Below are 25,564 nucleotides of genomic sequence, written 5' to 3'. Positions count from 1 at the left end.
GAGCAAAATGGAAGACCATTAGAATTTAAAGAAAAGTCAACTGTTATTTCATGCCATAATCCTAGCACTTGAGAGGCAGAGGGATCTACCTGAAAGTTCCAGTGCAATCATGAATACCATAGCAAGAATTTATCTCAAGAAAGAGAAAATTAAGCCGGGCGGTGGTGGCGCACGCCTTTAATCCCAGCACTCGGGAGGCAGAGGCAGGCGGATCTCTGTGAGTTCGAGGCCAGCCTGGGCTACCAAGTGAGTTCCAGGAAAGGCACAAAGCTACACAGAGAAACCCTGTCTCGAAAAACCAAAAAAAAAAAAAAAAAAAGAAAGAAAGAGAAAATTAATTAAAAAGAAAAGTGAGCCTAAGATGAGCATAAATAAGTAGCTATGGTTGGGGGACTTGTAATGGAGGCTGCTAGGAGGCAAAGGAAGAAGAGGTTAGGATCTGATAGAAAAAGGCTGTACTGCTGGCCTGGGATAGCCAGACTGAATCAGGTGGACACCAAATGGTGGGAAGCAAGAGCTCTGTATGCCATATGGGGTCAAAGTATGGAGTTGGGGAGGACCTTGTCGAAGTTAGATAGACTGCCTCTCTTAACTCTGCTGGTTGCTTTGTTGTCACAGAGACATCTCAGCAGAGACAGACCGGGAACCACAGCAGCTTCAGAACTATTGGTCAGAAGTACGCTACATGGTCCGATGCATATACCGCCAGGCAGGGACCCCACTGGCAGAAGATCAGGACCAGTCTCTGGTTCCCGACAAAGAGGGAGTGAAGGAGCTCGTGGATAGGTACAGGTTGCCCCTTCATGTTACAGTCCCATCCAATCCCTGCCCTCCCTGCTGCCCATGGAGCCTCAGTGCTTGTTCTGAGTAAAGCTCAGCTAGGCTTTTTGAGCTCTTGATACAGCTCAGGTCTTCAGCAGACAACTGACCAACATGAGCCTTCTGGGTAAAAAGTTGCAGGTTCTCCTGTTTCTAAGTTGAGATGTTTCTGTCATGCATTAAGACTGACAGTAACACAGTCAAGATACCAGATTCCTGGCAGTGCCAGGTGATGCTAGATACTTTCATAAGCACTCTTGCATTTGTGGCTCAAGGAGAAAGGCAGAGTATTCCTGTCCACTGAAGCACTGTGAGATCGAGCAGCTTGTGAAGGCACCTACCCTATGAGGCGCACAGCAGCTGCTCTCACAGGGAATGGCTCCTGCCCAGCATCTGTTCTTCAGCAGGCTCCTTGTGCCCAGTGACTGACAGAAAGTGGGGGTGGGCATCACTTCTGTTTTTCCTTACAACTTAAGTGTGCCATTTCCCCCCTGATTTTTGAAATGTTCCAATAAAGGCAACAAATCTGAGCCTGATATTTTGTGGATTGATTCTCTCTTTTTTTTCCCCTCCATGTGTTTTGATAGCACACTTTTGGCATCTTACAAAGTCACAGTTGCCATGCAGTAGATCATGTCAAAGAAGCAGAGGCATTGATTGGCAAAGCATTGTGTTCAGGATTTGAACTGTTGTCTACTTAGTGTTATAGGAGACAATTCCAGGTGGTAAGTGCCTTTAAAAGAAGGGGTTTCCTAGTTAATGGCACATGAAACTCATGACGTCTCAGACCCTTCATGCTACGTCTGTAATGCTTTAGAACAGCATCAGCACAGGTTTAATCCAGGTGGAGCAGCATCTATGAACACACGTGTGAATGATTGAGTGAACTACTTACTTGCAGTGTCTTTTTCACATGAGAAATCTCTTTGCATGGGCTGGAGAGAGATTGCTCAGTGATTAGAAGCACTGGCTGCTTCTCACTCACGTAGTGGTTCACAGCTGTCTGTGAACTTTAGGTCCAGGAATCCAACACCCTTTTCCTTGGCACCAGGCAAACATATGGCACTCATATATACATGCAAGCAAGACTCACATACACAGTTAAAAAAACTTTTTATAAATAAAAAAAAAATCTGTTCTCAAAAGCATCACATGGGTTTTTTCCCCCTTAAATTTATAAAATATGGACATGAACAAAGAATCAAAATGCTTTTAATTTTCACTGCACTGAGAAAACTATAAGGAGGATGTCCACAGGCTTCCTATTTTAAGAGTTTGTATGTGTTTGGTGTATGCATATGAGTGTGTAGATGTGTACGTGTTCAGGGAGGGCAGGATTGTTTCCTCTGTTGCTCTCCCCTTGTTGCCTTGAGACAGGGCTTTTCACTATTTTGGCTGTGCTGGTTGGCCATCGAAGTTTGTATATCCACCCCTTTTCAGCTAGGCTGGGTGCCAGTGAGCTCTCAAAAACCACTTGTCTCCACCTTCCAATGCTGAGGTGGTAGATATGCTCAGGGATGCCTGGCCTTTTACCAGGTACTGGGGCTTTGAATTCAGGTCCTTGTGTTTGCAAAGCAAGTAATCTTACCCACTGAGCCTTCTCCTCAGCCTCTAGTATTCTTGTGAGTTCAACTGCCCCTTGCTCATTTGAATCTTGTGTCACTGTCCTTAAACATAGGAACACATTGTCCTTAAAATTGTTGCCAGACTTAGTGATACATACCTGTAACCCCAGCACAGGGAAACTAAAGCAGGATTATAAATTTGACTGCTGTGTCTTTTATAGCAAGTTCAAGGCTGTCTAAGCCACATAGTAAGACCCTGTCTCTACAAATCAAAGGCTCGGGTAGCCCAGTGGTAGAGCTCTTACGTAGCATGTGAAAAGCCCTGGGTTTGATCCCTAGTAATGGTGTGTAGGGGGAGACACTATATTTTAATGTTACAAAAATTAATACATCCTTTTGAAATGTAGCAGCCACAGTGAGAATCCTACCAGTTTATTTTCTCTAAGCACGTTATATACATGGATTTACATATTTATTACCTTGCACGTTGTACATGAGGCTTTACATACTACCTTGCAGATTGTATACATAGCTTTACATACTACCTTGTACATTTTTACTTGACACTTATCTTTTATAGCTTAAGTGATGTGCAACCTTAGGGAACAGGAGGGAATGAAGAGATGGCACACATACATACACATACACATCTTTTAATTTTTTATTTATTTACTGTTTTTTTGCTTTTCTTTTTCTCTTTTTCTTTTTTTTTTTTTTTGGAGACAAGATATCACCATGTTACTCTGGCTAGCCTGGAACTTGCTGTGTAAACCAGGCTTGCCTGAAACTCACAGAGACCTTCCCACCTTGAGTATTGGGATTAAAAATAGTCCACAACCCCTAATTTTTTTTTAATGGAATAGGTAATAACTGTGTTCTTCTCTTTAGATTTAATATGATGGCCAAAGGTGGAAGAATCTGTTATATAAAACTTACACCTTAGTGCATTCTACAACAGCCACTGAGCTCAGCTGGTTCTTCATAGTGACATGTTCCAAGAGATGTTTTGGTTACTGCTTCAGTGGTCCTAGGCTTTCATTTAGAACAGTGGTTCTCAACCTTCTTAATGCTGTGACCCTTCAGTATAGTTTCTCACATTGTGGTGACCCCCCCCCAACCATAAAATTATTTTCGTTACTACTTCATAACTAATTTTGCTACTGTTATGAATCATAGTGTAAATATTTGTGTTTTGTAATGGTTTTAGGTGACCCCGTGAAAGGGTCATTTGACACCTCACAGGGTTGCGACCCACAGGTTTAGAACCACTGATCTAGAGGCATCTCAGAAACATACCTTTAAAAAAAAGTGGCAGCTTTAACCATAGTAATGCCAAATACTGTAGAGCAAGTTTTAAAAACTGGATCACCTTGTTGCATGAGCCAGCGTCAGGAGACTGAGGAAGAAAAACCACCTTTTCTCAAAACTTTATAAAAAGAATCATCTAAGTTTGGACAGAAATTTATTATCATTGTGGCTAGTTACAGGATGCATTTCATTGCTTGTTGGTAATTTAAAAATAGGATGACCTGTATTTAAAACTTATTCTAATTGTAAAAGTAACACGGGCTCATTTGTATGGTATTCTGAGTTCCTAGAAAGAAGGAAGGTAAACTTGGCCCCAGCCCTTCAACCAGTTATCACCTCTGCTGGAATTGGAGCTTGTCACTTTTTAAGTCCTACTCATTGTGTTAGCACCCGAGGCCAGCTCTCAGGCACAGTACAAGGGAGGCTTTATACCTCTTGTTTGTGAATTACATACCTTCCTCAGACTGGATGGGCTTAGGCCTTTTCTCATGGACAGTAAAGTGGAGCAGAGTCCCTGTACAGGTTGTCCAAACAGTATAGTCAGAGGAAGCATTTGGGGCATGTCAGTTTCCCTGTGAGTTACCTTGCACTCCCACAGGTCACCACAAGAGAGGTGTTTAATAAAAGATACCCACCGACATAAAAGACATAAAAACTGCCTGTCAGCTGACATGTGTGAATAGCCATGGCTGAGTAATGACTCTTTCTTTGTCTCTGTAGACTCTGTGAGCGGGACCCCTATCAGCTGTACCAGCGGTTGGAGCAGCAAGCTAGGGAGTATGTGCTGGAAATGAAGGTCCGCCTGCTCCGGCAGCTCTCTGCTGCTGCGAAAGCCAAGGCGCCATCTGGCCTGCAGGGCCCACCACAGGCACACCACTTTGTCTCTCTACTCCTGGAGGAGTATGGTGCCCTCTGCCAGGCTGCACGATCCATCAGTACCTTTCTTGGCACTCTGGTGAGAGACCATGCCCACTTCTTTCCTTGCTGCTGAGGTGAACTAAAGAACAAAAGCATGTGATAGGGGAGGTATGTGCAGCTAGGGGACTGATCGTACGGTTAAGTCCTCCTTGCACAGTCATAGACTCCTTTCCACACAAGGTAGACTAGGATTAATCTTAGTTCAGTGGATTTTGCTAGCAGCAATTGAGAGAATTAATGTCTAGGAGCCACAGCATGGAAATCTGTCTGGGAAGACCTAATCGCTAGAAAGTGAGGCATTAGGATATGGAGGTGAAAATGGTGCTCTCTAGAGAACCCTATACCAGCCTAGTAAGAGATTAGAAAGGGAATTGGTAAATTAAAAGGAAGTAAGGGAGCCCTGAGCTCTGTGTATATGTCTTAAAAGGACACAGAAATGCAGCACATCAGAGCAGCGTGGAAGATGTAGTGAGGAGCCTCTCACTACTGACATTTCTAGGAAAAACTAGACTGAGGATACATAGGAAGGCTCAAACATCAGAATGTAATCCAGTCCATAGGAGTCAGAGAGCACTGATGGACTGGTGGCCCCACTATGGGCTCCCAGCATGTCACCCATAGCACTTGATGAGTTTGCTCATGTTTCTTAGGAAATAAAAGCCCTTTCCTTGCCAGAGTGTCCCAGTGAAGAATTATTTGCAACTATCAGAATGAGCTTTCACAAAGACAGGCAAGAAAAGTATTGTCCTGACTCAAATACATTTTTCTTTTTGAAAATGTTTTATGTATTTCGGTGTGCATGCTTGTGGAAGTCAAGAGGACAAATTGTAGGAACTGATTCTCACCATGTGGGTTCAGAGATCGAACTTAAACCATCAGGTTAGCACCACGCACTGTTACCAGCTGAGCCATCTCGACAGTCTTAGGTTTTTGGATTGTGGATTGTCTCGTGTCCCCCGTGCCCCCACCCCTCACCCCCATCCCTTTTTCGTCTCTGAGTCCACCTATGTCTAGGGTTAGGGTGGGTAGGGGTTACTTAGAATGCAGCAACCCATATTATTCCAATCAGAGACTTGGTTTGGTGTGTTTTGACACAAGCAGGGAGCCGTAACTCTTCAGAAACAAGGTGTTCTAGGCCTGTGCAGAAGGTGGCAGGGCATGGGAGCGCCCTTCTAGGAAGTTTTATATTTTCATCTACTGTTGCTGGAGAGCTTCTCTCTAGGTTCCCCAAGCCCCGCAGTCCCACAATCCACTTATAAAATAATCACTCAGACGCTTATATCACTTATAAACTGTATGGCCATGGCAGGCTTCTTGCTAACTGTTCTTTTATCTTAAATTAACCCATTTTTATAAATCTATACCTTGCCACGTGGCTGGTGGCTTACCAGAGTCTTTACATGTTGCTTCTCCTGGCGGTGGCTGCATTGTCTCCCTCCTCAGCCTTCCGCTTCCCAGAATTCTCCTCTCTCCTTGTTCCACCTACTTCCTGCCTGGCCACCTACTTCCTGCCTGGTCACTGGCCATCAGTGTTTTATTTATATAGAACGATATCCACAGTAATCTACTCACTACATCTTCTGTTATCTTTTTTTTTTTTTTCCACTACTAGGAAAATGAACATTTGAAAAAGTTCCAGGTGACATGGGAACTGCATAACAAACACCTTTTTGAAAATCTGGTCTTCTCAGAGCCACTTCTCCAGAGCAACTTGCCAGCACTGGTGTCTCAGATCAGGTATTTTGTCTTGACTTAGATTCTTTTTTCCTGTGATCTTATGTGTGTGTTCATGCCTGTAGACCACTACATATGGAAGTCTTACAGGAAAAATAACAGGGCTTAGGGGGAAAGATAGTTAGAATGAAAGCTCTAAACCTAAGTTATAATACAACTAAACTTTTATTTGCAATTTGTATTTTATGTGTATGAGCCTGCAAGCATGTCTGTGCGTCACATGCTACAGTGCCTAAGGAGGCCAGAAGAGGGCATTGGATCCCCTGGAACTGGAGTTACAGGCAGTTGTAAGCTGCCATGTTGGTAATGGGACCCAAACTCAGGTCTTCTGGAAGAATAGCCAGTACTCTTTACTGCTGAGCCATCTCTTCAGCCCCCAATTAAACTCTTAAATAATAAACCAATATCAATGCTATTTAGGTGTAACACCATAATGCCTCATAAATAAATAAAGGCTCCAGCAAACAGTGCTTTACCTTAATGGGCCTTGGTTCAATCATGGGTCATGGCAGGGTTCTTGCATTGTGGTAAAGGGAGTTGGAAGAGGAGGAAGGACATGGGATTCAGAGTACCTTTGAGTCCCCTAGGCTTAGATTTGCTTTTCCATCTAGGTTTGTAGAGTGCCTATGTCACTTCTCACCAGGAGAGCTGGTGAGTGATTCTCTGCTGTCACTAAGATAAGTGTACAAGTACAGTGGGCATTTGTTGGAGTGAACTATGCTAAATGGAGGCATACAGTATGAGTATGTGTTTGTCCTGCAGCTAGCCCTCCTTCATCAGCCATTACTCAGTAGAGCTGAGCATCTACCTCAGAATCCTCTCTTCTTGATTTTGTTTCTTGTCTGTTAACCAAATAGAAGCACAGTCCCACAGTGTAACATACATTAATAGCAGCGACCTTTGTTTTCCCTACTCAACCTCACTTTTAGAGAAAGAACCACTTCAGAAGTAGTTGGTTCACGGCAAGGTGCTGTGTAGAACTGGTATGCTTTTTGTAGATTTTTACCAGTTTCCTTCCCAGCTATTCTTTCCATGTCCACTATTGAAAAGCATTCAGTACAGGGCAGTCAAGATGTTTCAGCAGGTAGAAGTACTTGCCACCAAGCCTAATGACCTGAGTTTGGGTTTGATCTCCAGGACCCACATGGTGAAAGGAGAGAAGACACCTACATATTTGTTCTCCAATTTCCACATGCTACCTATGGCAGATGCACATGTATGCACATGCACAACAGACACACAGAAAATTTAAAAAATCAAAAACATTCAGTATACTCTTAGAGGGTACACGACAATGGGAATATCTAACTGCAACCCTGGTGAAAGGAAAGGAAGCCAAGCTTAACTTGAAGAGCATGCTTTTGTAATTCCCCCATGCCTCCCTTGGGGCTAGAGCAAGTCTCAGTACCTGCCCTTGGTTTCTTTTCCTGGTGCATATTGGATTTGATGCATCTGTCATCCAGTTGACTCCCAGAGGCTGACAGAAACCGTTTCTTTTCTGGGCCCATGTTCTTTCTGAATATTTTTGTTTCTCACTGGGAATTACAGTCACATTCCAAAGATGAACAGTATCTTAGTTTTGAATGTTCACTCTGGGGTTCACTCCCTATTACTCTCAAGTCCTAAGAGGAAATGAGGTGCAGGAAAGAAGGAAAGCAACATGACCTCTAAGGAGTCCTAGTCATTCCAGAAAATGCTGTCCTATTGTGTCCCACCGCAGACTCACTTGTCAACCCCAAGAATGGTTTATACTTGAATTTGCAGTGTATAAATATACATTTAATAACACAAATTTTCCCCACAAATTACTAATGAAATTCATAGTTGTATAGGCCTATTTAACTTGTAAAAAAATTATGGAGTGGGCCACATAGTGACATATACCTTTAATCTCAATACTTGGAAGGTAGAAGTAGCTGGATCTCTGCAAATGCAAGGACAGCCAGCCAGGGCTATGTAGAGAGATCCTGCCTTAAAAGGAGGATTCTCTGAGCTCCAGGACAGCTTGGTCTACAGAGTGAGTTCCAGCATAGCCAGGATTACACTACACACAGAAACCCTGTCTCAAAATAAACAAACAAACAAACAAACAAACAAATCTCAATTCCCACATGGCATGGTTTAAATGAGAACTGTCCCCATAATCTGGGGAATCTGAACATTTGGTCTCTGGTTAATCTGTGACAGATTACCATAAAAACCCTGACTGCCCTGAAACTCCCTGTGCATATCAGACTGGCCTCTAAAATAATTTATGTTAACAAGAATAATATAAAAATACATCCATATATACACATATATTTATATATATAAAGCCCACATGATCCAGCCACCCCCCAAAAACCCTGCCTCTGAACACTGCCACCCTGGGAACTAAATCTTCAACACAGGAACCTTTAGGAGACATTTCAGATCCAAACCAAAACAGTTAAAAACAAAACATAAGACAGCTACTTGTTTTATTGGCCATTTTATTGGGATTATTTACATACTGTATAATTCATCCACTTAAAATTACATTCAGTGCCATTTGACTTAAATTACAAATTTTCTGATAAATATATTTTACCATTTTAAGTTATGATTCAGTAACATTAATTATATTCACAGTAGTTACAATTAACTGTATATTTACAAAATATTTTTATGTCCTCAAACAAAAGTTCTCTTTTCCCTTTGTCCTTTGTGAATATTTTCTTCAAGTTCCGTTGTTGTCTTGCCCCATTTTCCCGGCAATTAAAGAATCTGTCCTACAGAGATGCTATGGGAATGCTCTAGTCACCTCATTCCATCACCAGTGCTATCTTCAGGGTCCCTGTTGGTTCCACTCTCCTTGACTCAAATAGTCTGTATTTGTAACTTGGAACAGGTAGAGATGGAGGAAAAACATTTGGGAAGAAAGGCAGGATGGAAGTTTATGGTATCTTGTTACTTTTCTGTTGTCGTGATGAAACACTATAAGGCAACTTATAGAAGGAAGAGTTTATTTGGGCTTACAGTTCCAGAAACATAAGAGTCCATAATGGTGGGAAAGCACCACAGCAGAAATAGGAAGCTGAGAGCTTACATCTCAATGGTGATCACAAAGCCGAAAGAGCAAACTAGAAGTGGAATGAGGCTTTTAATCTCAAAGCTGGTCGGTCCCCAGTGACATACTTCCACCTAAACCTCCCTAAACAGCACCACCAACCAGAGACCAAATGTTCAGATGCCCCAGATTATGGGGACAGTTCTCATTTAAACCATGACATGTGGGAATTGTGATTTATTTGTTGGTTTGATTTTTTTTTTTTTTTTTGAGACAGGGTTTCTGTGTGTAATCCTGGCTGTGCTGGAACTCACTCTGTAGACCAAGCTGGCCTGGAGCTCCGAGATCCACCTCACTTGCTTCTGCTTCCTGAGTGCTGGGATTAAAGGTGTGCACCACCACCGCCTAGCTTGGGAATTGGGTTTTATATTCAAGGCTAGAATGAGTTGAGTGAAGGACAAAGCTGGCAGCAATAGGAACCAGGAGAAAGCCTCTTTGAGGGCTACAACATACAGCTGTTCCTGGGACCTACGGTGGTTCCAGGCATTGGTGCAAAGCCTAGATGGACACCTTGCAGGTGGCCTTGCAACCAGTAGAGTTTCTGTGAATTCTCTGTTTTTACAGTGTTTACAAACGTGAGTCACCTTGACAAAGAAAGTGAAAGGAAAAGATTTTGGCAACAACTTCTGTTCATTTCTACCTGTGAAAAAGGTTTTATTAAAAATGACTTTGTTATTGCCGGGCGTGGTGGCGCACGCCTTTAATCCCAGCACTTGGGAGGCAGAGGCAGGCGGATCTTTGTGAGTTCGAGGCCAGCCTGGGCTACCAAGTGAGCTCCAGGAAAGGCGCAAAGCTACACAGAGAAACCCTGTCTCGAAAAAAAAAAAAAAACCAAAAAAAAAAAAAAAAAAAAAAAAAATGACTTTGTTAGGCTGTGCAGTGGTGGCTCCCGCCTTTAATCCCAGCACTTGGGAAACAGAAGCAGGCAGATCTCTGTGAGTTCAAGGCTAGCCTGATCTACAGAGTGAGTTCCAGGACAGCCACCTCTGTTATATAGAGAAACCCTGTCTCAGGACTTTGTTATTTCTTTCCATTATTAAATCCTTTGGGGGTGGGGGGAGATGGCTCAGTTAAGAGCCCTGACTGTTCTTCCATGGGTCCTGGTTCAATCCAGGACCCACAGCAGGGCTCACAACTGTCTGTAACTCCAGTTCCAGGAGACCCCACACCCACACAGAGATACATGCAGGCAAAATACCAATGCACATAAAATAAAAATAAATAAATTTACAAAAAAATCCCCGCTAGGTTATTACAGGTAAAATCATGAAGTGGTAGGTATTATAAACAGCTTTATGTTTTTTATACGTATTTTTCTTGTGTTAATGCACAACATTTTTATTAAACATGCTTCAGTCATACTTTCCTTGACATGAATGTATTTCCACTTCAGAACTTATGCATATATATAATTATAACATTTGTATGTTTTGTATTTCTCATTAAACATTTTATTTTCTCTGGATCAGTGTATATGTTAATAAGAAATGTGTATACAGCTCCATATGTTGTAGCCTTAGTGTTTTTAGAATTCTTGTTAGTTTTTTTCACCAGGAACTATCATTTCTTTGAGCCTCTCCTTTATATGTGGTTCTGTTCAGATCGCTTTGTGTATATAATCTTTTAAGCCCAGATAGCAGCCTTGCTGTGTGGTATGTTTTGTGAAAGGAGGTGGTAAAGTTAGACAATAGCAACAGGCAGCAAGGTTCTTCTGTCTGGCCCAGAGCTTCTGGGCTCTTCCTTTGTGATAGGCCTTCTCCCTCCTAGGCTAGGCACCACCACACATGACACTTGCAATGAAGACACGTACAGCACCTTGCTGCAGAGGTACCAGCGTTCTGAGGAAGAATTGCGCAAAGTTGCTGAAGAGTGGCTGGAGTGTCAGAAGAGGATCGATGCCTATGTGGATGAGCAGGTAAATGTCCCCAAGGCACAGCCTGTATTCTGAGGCCTCTGTGCCAAGTAGCTAGCTATAGACTTGAGTTGCAGAGCTCCCAGTAGAGGCCTTTGGTGTGCCCTGGTAGAAACCTTGCAATATCACAGACCTCTGACCTGTCTATTATTGTGTGACAGGAGCAATTAGGTCCTCAGCAAGGTTGTACCTACTGTCTCTGTGTTCTAATGGAGGATCCTGGGAAGTTACCAGGCCTTTCAGGTCCAGCAGCCATTTATCAGTCATGGTGTTGTTGAGAGCCCATTCTTTCTTTATTCAGAACTGTCTGACAGTGAACAGACATAAGGGCAGAGGATAGCAGGACAAGTAGAATGTGCCTGCTGGAGATGGGCCTGAAGGGGGTCTGCCAGGTGACCACTCAGAGGATCTCAGAGGAGACACCAGGCATGTTGTTAAGATGGTATTTCTGCCATTCATCCTGGCCCCCTGCCTTTCTAGAGCTTCTGGTGAGGTCAAACAAAACAACAACAAAAAAAAACTTGAGTTTTTAAAGGTTGTGTTTTAAAAGTGCTAGTAAAAAAGGAGGAAAAAAAAGGAGAAATGAGCCGGGCGGTGGTGGCGCACGCCTTTAATCCCAGCACTCGGGAGGCAGAGCCAGGCGGATCTCTGTGAGTTCGAGGCCAGCCTGGGCTACCAAGTGAGCTCCAGGAAAGGCGCAAAGCTACACAGAGAAACCCTGTCTCGAAAAACCAAAAAAAAAAAAAAAAAAAAAAGGAGAAATGGCAGCCCAGTGTTGGTGCATGCAAGGCAGTTTGTAAACAGATATGAGTGCCTGTTTTGGGTTGAGACATAAGCTGGTCCCACATGAATCCCAGGATCATTGTGCCATTTAGATACTGGCTGAGCCCTTATTCCTCTTCCTGTTTGCTGCTGAGTGGTTGGGAAGGGGGTTTCTTGTTCAGAATTTGAGAAAAGCCTCCCTGTTTACTACTTTGGCCCCCATGGTGTCAATGGATTAGTCCCACTTTTGTCACTGTATGGAGTTCACTGCTGCTGAGCTTGTCATGGGGCCAGAGGCCCTGAGAGCCCTGTGATTCTGCTGTGATGTGTCCTTGGCCTCTGCGTAGTCAGTGCCTGTGCAGTGCCCTCTCTGCTATTTGAGACTGCTGGCCCTGCTGGGGAAGCAGTTGTTGCTCTCTGTTTTCTTTAGAGTGGGTGTAGCCCTAAATTAACTTTTTGTTTGGTCTTATAGTCAGATTTACTCTCCAGCTGTGCCAGGAACAAGGCTGTTCTTGAGCTGAATAATGGATGGCAATTTGGGGGACTGACTATAGCTGGTTAATTAACTGCAGGGTCTGCCTATGGATTGCCTCAAGAATCAGGTCCTGGTCCTACAGGTAGCTGACTGCCCAGTTTCATAGAGGCAACCACAGAAAAAGGACCAGCAACTGCCCTTCCTCTGAGCCCTGTATGCATAGCAGTCTGCTTTCTGAGCCCAGCTGTTCTGGCAGCAGAGAGATCTGGGTCCAGGAGTAGGAGGGGCCAGAGTGGAGGCTGTCTTCTCCCTGAGAATTCTCCTCCTAGGATCCTGTAGAGTACCCTGACAGTTCACTCTAGGGTCAGCTTCTTACCGTGATAATGAAAGAATCACATAAATGATATTTAGTTTTACATGAGCTTTTCTATTTTATACAAAATCATAAAGTTTTTTTTTTAAGATTTATTTATTTATTATGTATACAGTGTTCTGTCTGCACATATCCCTGCAGGCCAGAAGAGGGCACCAGATCTCACTACAGATGGTTGTGAGCCACCATGTGGTTGCTGGGAATTGAACTCGTGTCCTCTGGAAGAACAGCCAGTGCTCTTAACCGCTGAGCCATCTCTCCAGCCCAAAGTGTTTTTTTTTAATACGTAGTTTTAAAAAAGCAGACTACAGTGCACTGTGTACAATGTAAACTCTGTAGAGAACATTCATGGCATCAGAACCTGACTTTATTGAGGTTATCAAAGTCAGGGAGAAACAGTGAGGGTTTGGGTCATTAGTACTCTGAAACAATGAAGCAAAAAGACATTGCTCAGTTTCCCATCACTGTGAGAATACAAGTTTGTCATTTGTTTGTTACAGGTCTTACTGTATAGTTCATGCTAGCCTTAAACTTGTGATCCTCTTGCCTCTGCCTCCTGAGTGCTAGTTAACAGCCCTGTGCCCACCACACCTGGCTTGAATCACCAGCTTAAGAGGAACATCCCTTGACTTTTGCTGTGTTTTTATGGTGGCACAGTACATAGCTGGAGGTCATGATGGAGAAGGTCCTTAGGGCTCCAGGAAGCAGAGAGGAAGGCTCTGGGGTCCTAATATGTACTTCAAGGTTAAGCCCCAGTGACCTGACTTCCACTGGGAGCTACTTCCTAAAAGGTTCCTTCACCTTCCAATGCTACTATGTGCTAAGGAACAAGCCTTCAGCGCGTGGCCGTTGTGTGGATAGTCAAGAACCAGACTACAGCTGCTGGAGAGATGGCTCAGCAGTTGACAGCACTGGCTGCTTTTTCAGTTTGATTGCCAGTACTCACATGGCAGCCTACAGGCATCTGTAACTCTAGTTCCAGGCAATCCAGCACACTCTTCTGGCCTCTGTGGGCACCAGGCATGCATGTGGCATACAGCCATACATGCTGGCAAAACACTCATATACATAAAATAATAAATTATTAAAAAAGAAAAAGAACCAAACTGAAGCACCAAATGCCAGCCTGTGCCTGGCTAACTCTTGTCATCATAGTGAATGATACATAAAAGGGGATGAGGAGCTGGAGAGGCACAAAGTGCCAATGTGTTGAGAGCAAATATAGCAGAGCTTGCTTCTGTCCCCAGGGAAAAATCATTGAAGTCAGCTAAGGTTACAAACCACAAAAGGGCTCCAAACTCACAGGTGTCTCAGCATACAATATAATGTCACAGGAAAGACATGTTGCAGCCATCCTGGTGTGCTGATTCTAAGACCACATAGGATGATTCCTGCTTCCTGTAAAGGGCCACCACTATACTAATCTGGGTTTGCTACTGGATACAACAATAGGGGAATCCAGTGTGATGTAGGCACTCTATACTTGAGCTAAATGTGCAGCACTTAGAACTTTCTGTAGCAGGAATAGTAAACTTGCTATGGAGACAGCTGGCAACAGTACCCATACAACAGTAGCTAGTGTCTGCTTTGGGCCCCACAGTCCTGCTGGCAGTCTCAGCATTGACGAGAAACTGCTGCTGCTGATCTCTCCTCTTGAGTATTTGGGAGAGAGGGGTATGAGCTGGGCTTAGTTCTTGGAATGGAGACTGTGTCTAAGTGGGTTGGCAGTGGTTTGAGGTTTCCTTGGTTAGTCTGTTTTTCTTCTGATTTTCAAGTTGAATTGTTTTATACTTCAATTTTAAAATTTTAAATTAATTTATTTTATGTTGTTGCTTTGTTGGAATTGTACATAGATGAAGGGTAATAATAAGGATAGTGTTCTCAGGACTAGGAAAGTCATGTATGTGGTTGGAGCAGACCAGCTCCAGGAGTCCCCAACCAGGCTTGTGGCCTGTCAAGTGCTGGAGAGCAAGCACTTATTTCCCTTTGCACAGGAAATGTATCCTGCTCTCTGAGGTGAGAAGCTTCCGAGATTCTGTTTTTCATGTGAGAAAAGTACTTGTGATAGTATTATGAGTGTCAAGCAAGAGGCTGAAATGCAGTAGCTGGTGGCTCATCCTTTTGTATTGCACTTCTGTTTTGTTCATAGGTAATCTTTCTTGTCTATATATTTTTTAAAGTATCTTTATTTTAAAATAAAAGAATCTTCCTTGAGAGTGTTCTGTGTAGTTGTTACTAAGGTTTTTTGTGTATTTTTATATCTCCTTTCTAGATGACAATGAAAACCAAACAGCGCATGTTAACAGAAGACTGGGAGATTTTTAAGCAAAGGAGATTAATTGAAGAACAGGTAAGGTTGACAGGAGAGACCTGTAAATTACGGCACAGAAAAGTGCATCTTGATGTCTAAGCATACTCTATGTTAACAGGATACCAATGAAGACCATTGACAGCTTCTTCCAGTGTTAAAGTCGTCATATACAGTGATTTTAACATTCAGATAAACAGACTACATTTACCTGTTTCTTGGTCTTCCATATACTTGCTTGAAAAGAATAATCTCGGTGGGAATTGTAAGAAATGATAAAGGACCCATACTCCCTAAACTCCCCCTTCCCCTTTACACCAGTTAGCCAATTGCATCAGATTGAAGTTGAGCTCCCATCAATGGGATGAGACAGAGGCCCTTTTGTCTGAGTGTGCTGATAGGCCTAGTTAAGTTCTGGCACACCTGCCCCTTTGAAATCCAGATTCCTAAGTTTTCGGGCTACTTCCTAGGCAGCTTTCAGGTCCAGTCTTCTCCTCCATATACCAGTCTCAATTCCTGGTGTTTGACAAGTGCTGAGCACCCAGAGCACACTGAGTAAACTTGGTGCCTGCAGCAGTTCTACCTTTTGGTTATCTGCAAAAAATGGACATGGGATGTGTCTAGGAGACCAGAACCTTAAGGGGGTTTTGATGCTTTGCTCTTCATTTGACTGACTCTGCCTGCATGTTCCAGGGCTACCGCCCTGTGGGTTTTTGTTGTTGTTGTTGTTTTGTTTGGTCTGTTTGCAAAAGGTGGGCCTCTTGGATTGTAAATGAGTATGAATATTGTAATAGTTGAAATGTAGTCCATGAAGTGGGAGGAGTGTCTTGCAAATTTAAGCCATTGTTTATTTCCTCTAGTTAACTAATAAGAAAGTGGTTACTGGCGAGAACAACTTCACAGATACCAGGAGGCACATGTTGTCATCGTCTAGGTTGAGCATGCCAGACTGCCCTAACTGCAACTACAGGCGAAGGTGAGCTAGGCTGTCTGGATATTATTGGCCTTCAGCCCACACTGAAACAAGCAGAGGTTTGAACCCAACCTTCAGAGTTGGCTTTCTTGGTAACTGTCCTTAATTCCCGATCAGATGTGCTTGTGATGACTGCAGCCTCTCACACATCCTCACTTGTGGTATCATGGAACCCCCCGTCACTGATGACATCCACATTCACCAGCTACCACTCCAAGTGGATTCTGCTCCTGACTATCTCTCTGAGATGCGCCCACCTAGTGTGTCATCAGCAAGCTCAGGGTCAGGTTCCAGCTCTCCCATCACAATTCAGCAACATCCCAGACTCATCCTCACAGACAATGGCTCTGCACCAACTTTGTAAGTTCTTGACTTTATAATAGAGTTTCAGAAATTTATCCATTTAATGAGAAATACAGACATCAGTCTACAGAAATATGATCATTATTACAGTGCTTTTTATAAAAAAGAAAAAAAGGATCTTGCAGTGTGTTAAGCACCTGTTAAAACATGAAATCAATAAACCCAAACTGATACTATTTTATTACCTGAAAAAAATATGGTGAATTTCTAATTGCCAGTTGGTATGCAGGGAAATGTCTCGAAGTTCTGGTCTCATTTTCTCATTCTACCTGAGGTGGACAGTGGCTGTTCATCCTCTTCATTGTCAGCTCAGTGTTCATGCTCGTTCCATGTCTTGCTAAGAACTCAGATCACTTTAGCAAGCAATTAAAAGTTTGTGTTTTCTGTATTCCTACATTTTAAGAAGTGCATTTCATATTAGCAAGGGGCTGTAAACTCAGTTGTGACCCTGTCATTTGCAGAGAGGCCTCATAAGTTAGTTTGCACATGGATGTATATAGTTTCTTTTGCCTTTTTATTTTTATGGTTGTTTGGTTGTTGTTGTTGTTTTTTTTTTTTTGGGGGGGGGGTGATAGGGTTTCTCTAAGTAATTCAGGCTGTCCTAGAACTCACTCTGTAGACCAGACTAGCCTCAAACTCAGAGATCCACCTCCCTCTGCCTCTTGAGTATTGGGATTAAAAGCATGTGCCACCACACCTGCTGTTTCATTTCTTTTCTTTCTTTCTTGTTTTTTGTTTGTTTGTTTTCGAGACAGTTTTACTATGTAGCTCTGGTTGTCCTGGAGCTCTCTGTGTAGACCAGGCTGGCCCCAAACTCACAGAGATCCATCTACCTCTGCCTCCTCAGTGCTGGAATTAAAGGGCATATGCTACCATACTGGGCTGTATGTGTTTTTGTTTTTTTTTAAGTGAAGTAAGTTGAACATGAAGCCATCACTAACCCTGCCGAGGTGCTTATGTTGAGGGACATTTGACTATATCTGGCTGCACATGATCCTCAGATTCTTTGAACTGAAATAGAGATACTCATCATACAGTTCATTTGGATTTGTCATTTTTTCATCCTTCAAAGTTTTCCTTGTCTTCCAGGTCTCCATGAATGAATTTTTATGGAGCTGGGGGGATAGAACCCAAGGCTTCATATATGCTAGATGAGCGCTGTACCACTCATCCCAGCCCCAAATACAAAATAATTCTAGAGGCCTGAGCTGAAGTTCCTGGTCGACTCTTCCTTGAACAAAGTTCTCAGACCTTAGGCATTTGAGGATTTCTCCGCTAGCTACTATACAGCTTCTGACCGAGGCATATGGAAGTTTAACATGCAAGTGAATCTATTGAAAATTGAAGTTAGGGAATTGCAAATGTATCAAACTGTCTGACTTACTGTCATAATTGCCATCATCAGTTGTGGGCTCTGGTGTATGATCATTAGTGGAACATCAGCTGCAGGAGCCTTTTGCCTGAGCTGGAACTGCCCACTGTTGGTCTTGGCAGCTCATGTCTTCCAATACTCTAGCAACTTGTGATTAATGTCTTCCAAATATCAACCTCTGTGGTGAAAATCCTTGTGATTCTTGGCTTGCATTGTCTTTCCTGGTGCTGTTTTGTAAACTGATGAAACAGCAACATCATTTCAGTCATTGCAGTATAGTGCAGTCTGGGTCTTCCTGGGGTGGAGAAGCCTCCAGCTGTCATATGAGTGCCAATGCTGAGTTGGTCACTTCATTTCAGAACCAGTTTTCCCATTAGTATACCATGGCAATGGTGGACACTGCACGAATGCTGTGTTGGCCAAGACACACACTCCCTTAGTGGTGGGTGCTTTTTTCTTCCGTTGGTGAGCTTCAGGTATTGGTGCAATGTATTAGGTTGCTCATTTTGAAAATAGAAAGGATTCATGAGGCAGAGGCAGGTGGATCTCTATGAGCTCAACGCCTTCCAGGATATCCAAGATTATATAGAATGACCCTGTCTCAGAAACAAAATAAACAAACAAACAAAAAAAGAGTAGAATGTGCTTGGGAATCCTGAACCTTTTCTTAGGAGGCAGACCACTGGTCCTTAGTTAGGATTTTTACCTTTTGGAGATCATTGTGTGCTAAGATAGAGGACAGGTTGGTACAAGTTTTATCTAATACTGGGGTGGGCCTGTCTCTTATCCCTCAATCAGAGCAGCTCTTCTCATATATTTTAAAGTGACCTCCACATGCTAAATCCAGAAGATTTACTGAAGTTCTGTTTTTTTGTTAGTGAACATGTCATTTCCTCATTGCATTGATGAAGTTGATTGTCATAACTGACTTGAGTTTAGCTAGCTTAATTAGCATGTTACATAACTATGCTTGTGAATTTTGGTCAGCTGGATATTTTCTAACAATTTGATGACTGTAAAATCAAACACCAAAGACCTGAGGTTGCTCATTGTACCTTAACATTTTCATAAAAATGATGTCTACTTGGGGGTGGCACTTGTACTCCAGGTCTTTTAAGGCCAAATAAAAGTGTAATACCAATTCATCTTGGTCTCCTCAGCATTTCTACTGTGGGACATTCTTTCCCATCCTTCTCTATGTCACAGATGTTACTCATCCAGGCTTTTCTTTGTGTTCAGGTGACTAAGAGGTGTTAAGTAGTGTGAGTGACACTGAACACTCTTCGTGAACAGACCCATGACCTTAGAGGAGATGACGTGTTCAGTGGGGGGTGCTCCTCACTGTCCTCCCCAAACGAAGGGCCTCATGGTGACCGTCTCTGCTTGCCTCAGTTGTAGTGATGATGAAGACGTCGCACCACTGTCAGCTAAGTTTGCTGACATTTATCCGTTGACTAACTACGATGATACCAATGTGGTGGCCAACATGAACGGAATCCACAGCGAACTGAATGGTGGTGGGGAAAACATGGCCCTGAAAGATGAGGTATGGGTGTGGCTTTTCTATGAGGCGGTGTGGGTGTCAGTAAATACAGGATGTGGTGGTCTTTACACTTCATTTACATTACTATTGTTTTGAAAACTAAAGCAACCGAATGCTGCCTTTTAAGTCCCCTCAGGTAAGCAGCACCAGCCATAGTTCTTCAGAAGCTGATGATGAAGATGCTGATGGGGAGAGTAGTGGTGAGCCCCCAGGAGCTCCCAAAGAAGATGAGACCCTAGGGAATGGTAACCCAAGGACAGAGGAGAGTAAAGTGGACACTCCACCTCCATCCTACCCAACACAGCAGGTAGAATCATGTTTCATGTTTTTTGCTTTCCCAAAGGTCTCTTCCTTTGTGTGTATTTTCTGTAAATAGAAGCAATTTATGCCAATTCCAGCAATTCCTGAAGATTAGAACTGTAGAGAAAAAAAAACATATTTATAAAATATACAACTTATATTTTAATCTTTTTCCCTGTTGCTCAGATCTATGATTGTCATTAGTTTTATAACACTCTGCTTGGAGAAATGTTTTTTGTTTTTCTTTCTTCATTCCTTCTCTTTTCTTTCTTTTGTTTTATTTTTTTTGTTTTGTCTGCAGAAACAGGTTTATTGTAAGTATGTGATTAAAATAATAAAAGTGATATCAAAAGGAATAAATTGGGAAATCTTGCCATCTTTTCCCGTGTCCCATCTCCTGTGCACCTTCAGCCTCTAGGCCCAGTAGATGACTAGTTCCTGATATACAAATGCAGACATCTACTCTTTCCTGTCTTATAAGAAAGGCTACCTACCTTGCTTTTCACTTAATATGTCTTTGAAGAGTATGCTTCTATATTCTTCATTTTTGTAACTTAAATTTTTAAGAGTTATTTTTATTATTGTATTTTATTTAATTAATTAATTAATTAATTAATTTTTGTTTTTTTGAGACAGGGTTTCTCTATGTAGCTTTGGAGCCTTCCCTGAAGCTCACTCTGTAACCCAGGGTGGCCTTGAACTCACAAGATCCATCTGCCTCTGCCTCCCAAGTGCTGGGATTAAAGGCATACACTACCATCGCCCGGCTATTTTTATTATTTTTAATTACATGTATTTGTGTGGGCATGTGCACATGAGTGCTGGTGACCAGGAAAGCCAGCAGTACCTGATCCCCATGGAGCTAGAGTTACAGGCAGTTGTGAACCACTGGTATGGGTGTTAGGAAATAAACTCAGGTCGTCTGTTAAGAGCAGTACATGAACTGATGAGTGATCTCCTCAGCCTCTTTTTTATGTTTGGGTTTTTTGTTTCTGTGACTATTGTTGTATTTTACTTTGTTTTGGATTTTTGTGTATTTAAGACAAATACTATGTAACTAAGACTCCCCTTAAACTCCTGATCATGTTGCCTTTACCTGCCAAATGCTGATATTAACAGGTGTGTGACACCACACTTGGCTATAAATAATTTAGAATTTGACTAAAGTCTGAGAAATCCATGGGTCTCACCCATGGTAGGGAAGCTCTCTACCACCCCAGTCCTTCCTTTTCTCACCCTCTATAGTACTGTGGATTGAAACTAAGGCCTCAGGCCTCCTAGGTAAGTACTCTGTTCCTACTGACCTTGCTGGAAGTACTGGGGTTTTTGTTTTGTTTTTAATCTTATTGGCCAGCACTTGTGTTGTTTCTCCCTTTTGACCATTACAAACTGCTCAGTGAGTCACCTTGTATATCCAACACCCTGTTCATAAGCAGATGTATCCATAGAATTGGTCTGGCAATGAATACTGGGCCCCCCAAAGAGTCACAATATAGTTTTGAAGTTTTGCTGATATTAATACATGAGAAATAGTAAACCACTGTGGCTACCTTTTATTTACTTAAGGGCTGTTTCTTTTCTGTCTTAATTACTGTGTTGCAAGAGTTCTTTATGTCCTGGGTGCAAGTTCTAGTTTGCACTCTTTTCTCGGGTTTGTGGTGTCTTTATTTTATTGAATTATCTACCTGTACTTAATGTTGTAGACTGAGTTTAGAACTCCTCACACTTGCTAGTGCTCACCATGCCTCTTATAGTATCGTTTATAAAGCACAAGAGTTTTTGTTTTGTTTTTAAAGAGGGCACCAGAGCTCATTACAGATGGTTGTGAACCACCATGTGGGTGCTAGGAATTGAACCCACCCAGGGCTCTTAACCTCTAAGCCATCTCTCCAGCCCCACCAAGGTTTTTATTTTAATGCATTCTACTTTTTTTTTTTTTCAAACAAAGCTGTTTTCTTCTAGATTTATAACTTTATCTCTGACTGATAATGTGATCTGTTTGACTCAATATTTCCTGTTTGTTTTGTTTTGTTTTGAGACAGGGTTTCTCTCTGTAGCCCTGGAACTCACTCTGTAGACCAGGCTGGCCTTGAATTCAAGAGAGCCACCTGCCTCTGCCTCCCAAGCGCTAGCTAGAATTAAACCTGTGCACCACTACCACCTGGTGACTAAATATCTTATGGTATAAAGTGTTTTGTAAAGTTCATATTTTCCCATGTTGAAAATTCAGGCCTACATTCCATTCTGTTCATTGGTCTCTGTGTTCATCCCTACCCCCACAGCTCATTGACTATTGCTCTTTGGTAAGTTTGAAATACACTAGGGCCTGTCCCCCAGTCTGCTAGTTGTGTGTCTTAGTTACTTATCTTCTGATGACCAAGACAGCTTGTAGAAGAAAGAGTTTATTTGGAGCGTATAGTTCAGAGGGTGAGCCTTTGACCATCATGGTGGAGGACATGGTAACAGTCAGGCAAGCATGGTGTTGGAGTAGTAGCTGAGAGCTTGCACCTTAATCCCTAAGCATGAGGCACAGTGAGAGAGAAGAGAAAAAGCTAGCTGGGAATGGTTTGAGTTTTTGAAACCTCAAAGACCACCCCCAGTGACACACCTCCTCCAACAAGGCCACAACTCCTAATCCTTCCCCAGTAGTTCCACCAGCTGGGGACCAAGCACTCAAATTTTGAGCCTATGGGGGCTGCTCTCATTCAAACCACCAGTGTGCTTCTTTATAAGTAGCCATAGATGGGTGAAAGAATGAGGAGACTTCTGAGGGGTAGAGCCACCAAAGAATCTCACCTCCTAATGCCACCTTCCTGGAGGTTAGAATTGCAGTATACAGATTGTCAATTACTGAAAGATGCATTTTGACATTGGATTTTTTTTTTTTTTTTGGTCCTTCCAGTTCTGCTAGGTTTTGATACATACATTTTACACAGGGGTAATTTCTTTTGCTTACTGGGATTCTCAGATTCTTTTTTCTATCATCTTCAATCTGTTTTAGAATTTATGTATTTTTTCTCTTTATATTGAATATTCTCTCTCTTTATGTTGAATTTTTGTTTTAACATTTTCCTCAATTCTCTGAACAAGCTATTATTCCTACTTAACACACCATTGTGTGCCAGTCTGATGTGTGGGCCAAGAACTACTGTCCAGGGACTGTACTTTTCTGGCTTGTCTCTTTTTTGTGTGTGTGGAAATTGAATGGTTTAGATAGTAGAACAACCTTATATTCTGTAGACCAGGCTGGCCTCAAACTCACAGAGATTTGCCTGCCTCTGCCTTCCAAGAGTGCTAGGATTAAAAATATGTGCCACCATGCCCAGCTGCTCCTTTTTGTTTTTAGCCTGGCTATTGGCTTTATTGGGTCAATCTTTGCTGCCTTATCTCTCTGAAGGTTCCTCTGTGTCCCAACACATCTGTGTGTAGATTAGGGAACATTTCTCTTGCTCAGCGTGTACTCCTGTAAACTTTGGTGGTTTCTTCCTTTGTATACTTCCTTTGGAGATCATGCCTATGTATATACTGTGGCCTCCTAGTCATCCACTGAGCTTTGGATAGTTTAAGGAGTATTGCATAGCTTTCTTGCTTCTAGAGTCTTCCCAATGTGTTTCTGTCTCATTCACTTTCCTGTCTATTCCCATTGAGTCTACTGAACAGAAAGAAAAAAAAAACAAAGGAAGGACATTACTGCTCTTAGGTATGATGGAGGTTTATTATAGATATGAGGGAGAACATAGCTAGAGGCCAGGACATCTGGGAGAGTCCAGAATGACCATGACCCTGAGCCTGGCCATGTGAGGAGAAGGGGGAGGGAAGAGAGGAGAAGCAGGAGAGAAAAAGGTAGCCGAAAGGGCCCAGCAACCAAATGGATGGATTATATATAGAGAAGGGCAATTGGGGGAAGAGTATGCCAGCCATACCTTATGGCTGGTAGGGACTGAGGGATGCTGGGAGAACCTGGTGGCCAGGTCTGCTTTGATATGTTAAATATGCATCTTAATTAGCTCTTTGTCCCAGGTTTGAGACCTAACATCTACTTCTTTTGGATCATCTCTGCTGGACACTGAGCTGCTCTTCTTATTCATATGTCCCTGATCTTCATGCTGCATGTTGTTCCCTGCACTAGAGCTAGAACAAGGAAAGGCCCTGGCAGGAAATCCAGATTCCTCCTGTTCTTCCCTGAAGTTCTGGCTATCTTAAAGACTTCCCAGTATTTGGCTTTGGCCTGAAGTGTTATCTTTGTCATCTGTTTTCAGTTTCACATTTGCTTTGATAAAGAGGTATCACTGTTCTCTTCATTCTGCTCCAGCTAGCATCCAGTCCCCCGTTCATGGTAGAAGTTTTCATTGTAGCTGTTGGTTGACCAGTAGGAGCCCAGCAGAGTCCACCCACCCAGTGATCCTTTTGTCTTTGGTCCCAATACCTCCTAACTCCATTCTTTTAATATCTTTATGGAGTCCCTTGTTTCTGCTCAGTTGGGTCCCTGATCAGTGGCTACTGCCTCTGCAAATAACCTCCTGGAAAATGAGGTTCAGCTCTCCCCTCTGCAGCCTTCCTTCTTTCTATTCTTCTTTTTATTATCTCTGACATTTGTATCTTTCCCTGTGAGAGCTCTGGTTAGCCCAGGCTGAGTCCTGAATCTTTGTGTTTGCTCTGTAGTATCTGGCTGACTGCAACTTAATTCATGCCATTCTATGTTGTATATTAAACAAGTACTTCTTTTTCTGTTATTTTAGGCAGAACAAACTCCGAACACTTGTGAATGCCACGTTTGTAAACAAGAAGCTTCTGGGCTACCAGCATCAGCAATGACTGCTGGAGCCCTGCCTCCTGGCCATCAGTTCCTGAGCCCAGAGAAGCCAACACACCCTGCGCTGCACCTATACCCCCACATCCATGGACATGTACCCTTGCACACTGTTCCACACCTGCCTCGACCGCTCATCCACCCTACCTTGTATACAGCACCTCCCTTCACACACAGTAAGGTAAGCCAGGGTAGGAAGTGAAGTCACTCATGACTTGAGTTCTGACAAGAGCATATACTTCCACAGACAGGAGTGGGTATGCTGACCCTTGTACAGAGCAGCATCTCCTCCTGATTCTATGGTGCTGCGGACATTTTGCTTTGGCTGTAGTTTCTGAAGTTTTGTAATGTTGAATCTTTACAGTGTGTAGGGAAACAAAAATCATGATTTAGTCACTAGAATTGAAGAGTTTTCAGATAATAGTGCTAATAGGTTGAACTCAGGATACTTGACAAGAGTCCATTTTTCTACTCATGGCCTGACTCTTGCCTTAACATAATAGATAAAATGAGTTGAAAATAGCTTGAATCCTCTGATGTTTTCTGGGCATCCTTAGCTTGAAAACTAGGGCCTTGTCAAATATGCAAGCCTAAAGAAAAGCCCAGTGTGCAACAAAGAGAAATCCTATTATCTGAGGCTACGGAAATATAGCTGTGGGGCAGAGAGGAGGTTCCTCAAAACCCAGCCTGCAAAGAGCATACCTAGTAAAAGCAGTGAAAGTCTAGAAAGTGCTCAGGATTTTAGTTTCTCCTCAAAGAACCCCATGTATATACCTAATGTCTTAGACTTGGAGGATAAATTTAGAGAAATTGGCCTAAAATCTATGTAGACCAGGCTATCCTTGAACATGCAGTGATCCTCCTGCCTCTACATCCCTAGTGCTAGGATTGTAGATGTGCACCATCTCCAGCTAATTCACTCCTTAGGCTGCTTTGCCTCT

General features: G+C 42.7%; 1 protein-coding gene across 8 annotated transcripts in view; it reads left to right on the top strand.

Moving 5' to 3' along the window:
• Fam193a (family with sequence similarity 193 member A) overlaps positions 1–25,564 on the top strand; it is a 123,610-nt gene that overhangs the window by 63,454 nt on the left and 34,592 nt on the right. For 7 of the 8 annotated variants that reach the window (XM_076546978.1, XM_076546977.1, XM_076546976.1 and 4 more), the window contains 10 exons: positions 619–786; positions 4,413–4,647; positions 6,223–6,347; positions 11,200–11,347; positions 15,227–15,304; positions 16,123–16,238; positions 16,353–16,595; positions 19,363–19,516; positions 19,641–19,820; positions 24,553–24,804. In XM_076546978.1, coding sequence (XP_076403093.1) covers positions 619–786; positions 4,413–4,647; positions 6,223–6,347; positions 11,200–11,347; positions 15,227–15,304; positions 16,123–16,238; positions 16,353–16,595; positions 19,363–19,516; positions 19,641–19,820; positions 24,553–24,804 — 1,699 coding nt within the window. Of the gene's footprint in view, positions 1–618; positions 787–1,405; positions 1,545–4,412; positions 4,648–6,222; positions 6,348–11,199; positions 11,348–15,226; positions 15,305–16,122; positions 16,239–16,352; positions 16,596–19,362; positions 19,517–19,640; positions 19,821–24,552; positions 24,805–25,564 lie in introns of those variants that run through there. The other variant, XM_076546983.1, reaches the window with a different exon arrangement.

Source organism: Peromyscus maniculatus, chromosome 10, assembly GCF_049852395.1.
Source record: "Peromyscus maniculatus bairdii isolate BWxNUB_F1_BW_parent chromosome 10, HU_Pman_BW_mat_3.1, whole genome shotgun sequence".
Classification (NCBI taxonomy): Eukaryota; Metazoa; Chordata; class Mammalia; order Rodentia; family Cricetidae; genus Peromyscus; species Peromyscus maniculatus.
Note: the sequence above shows the minus strand (reverse complement) of the source record. Positions and strands in the feature narration are given on the sequence as shown.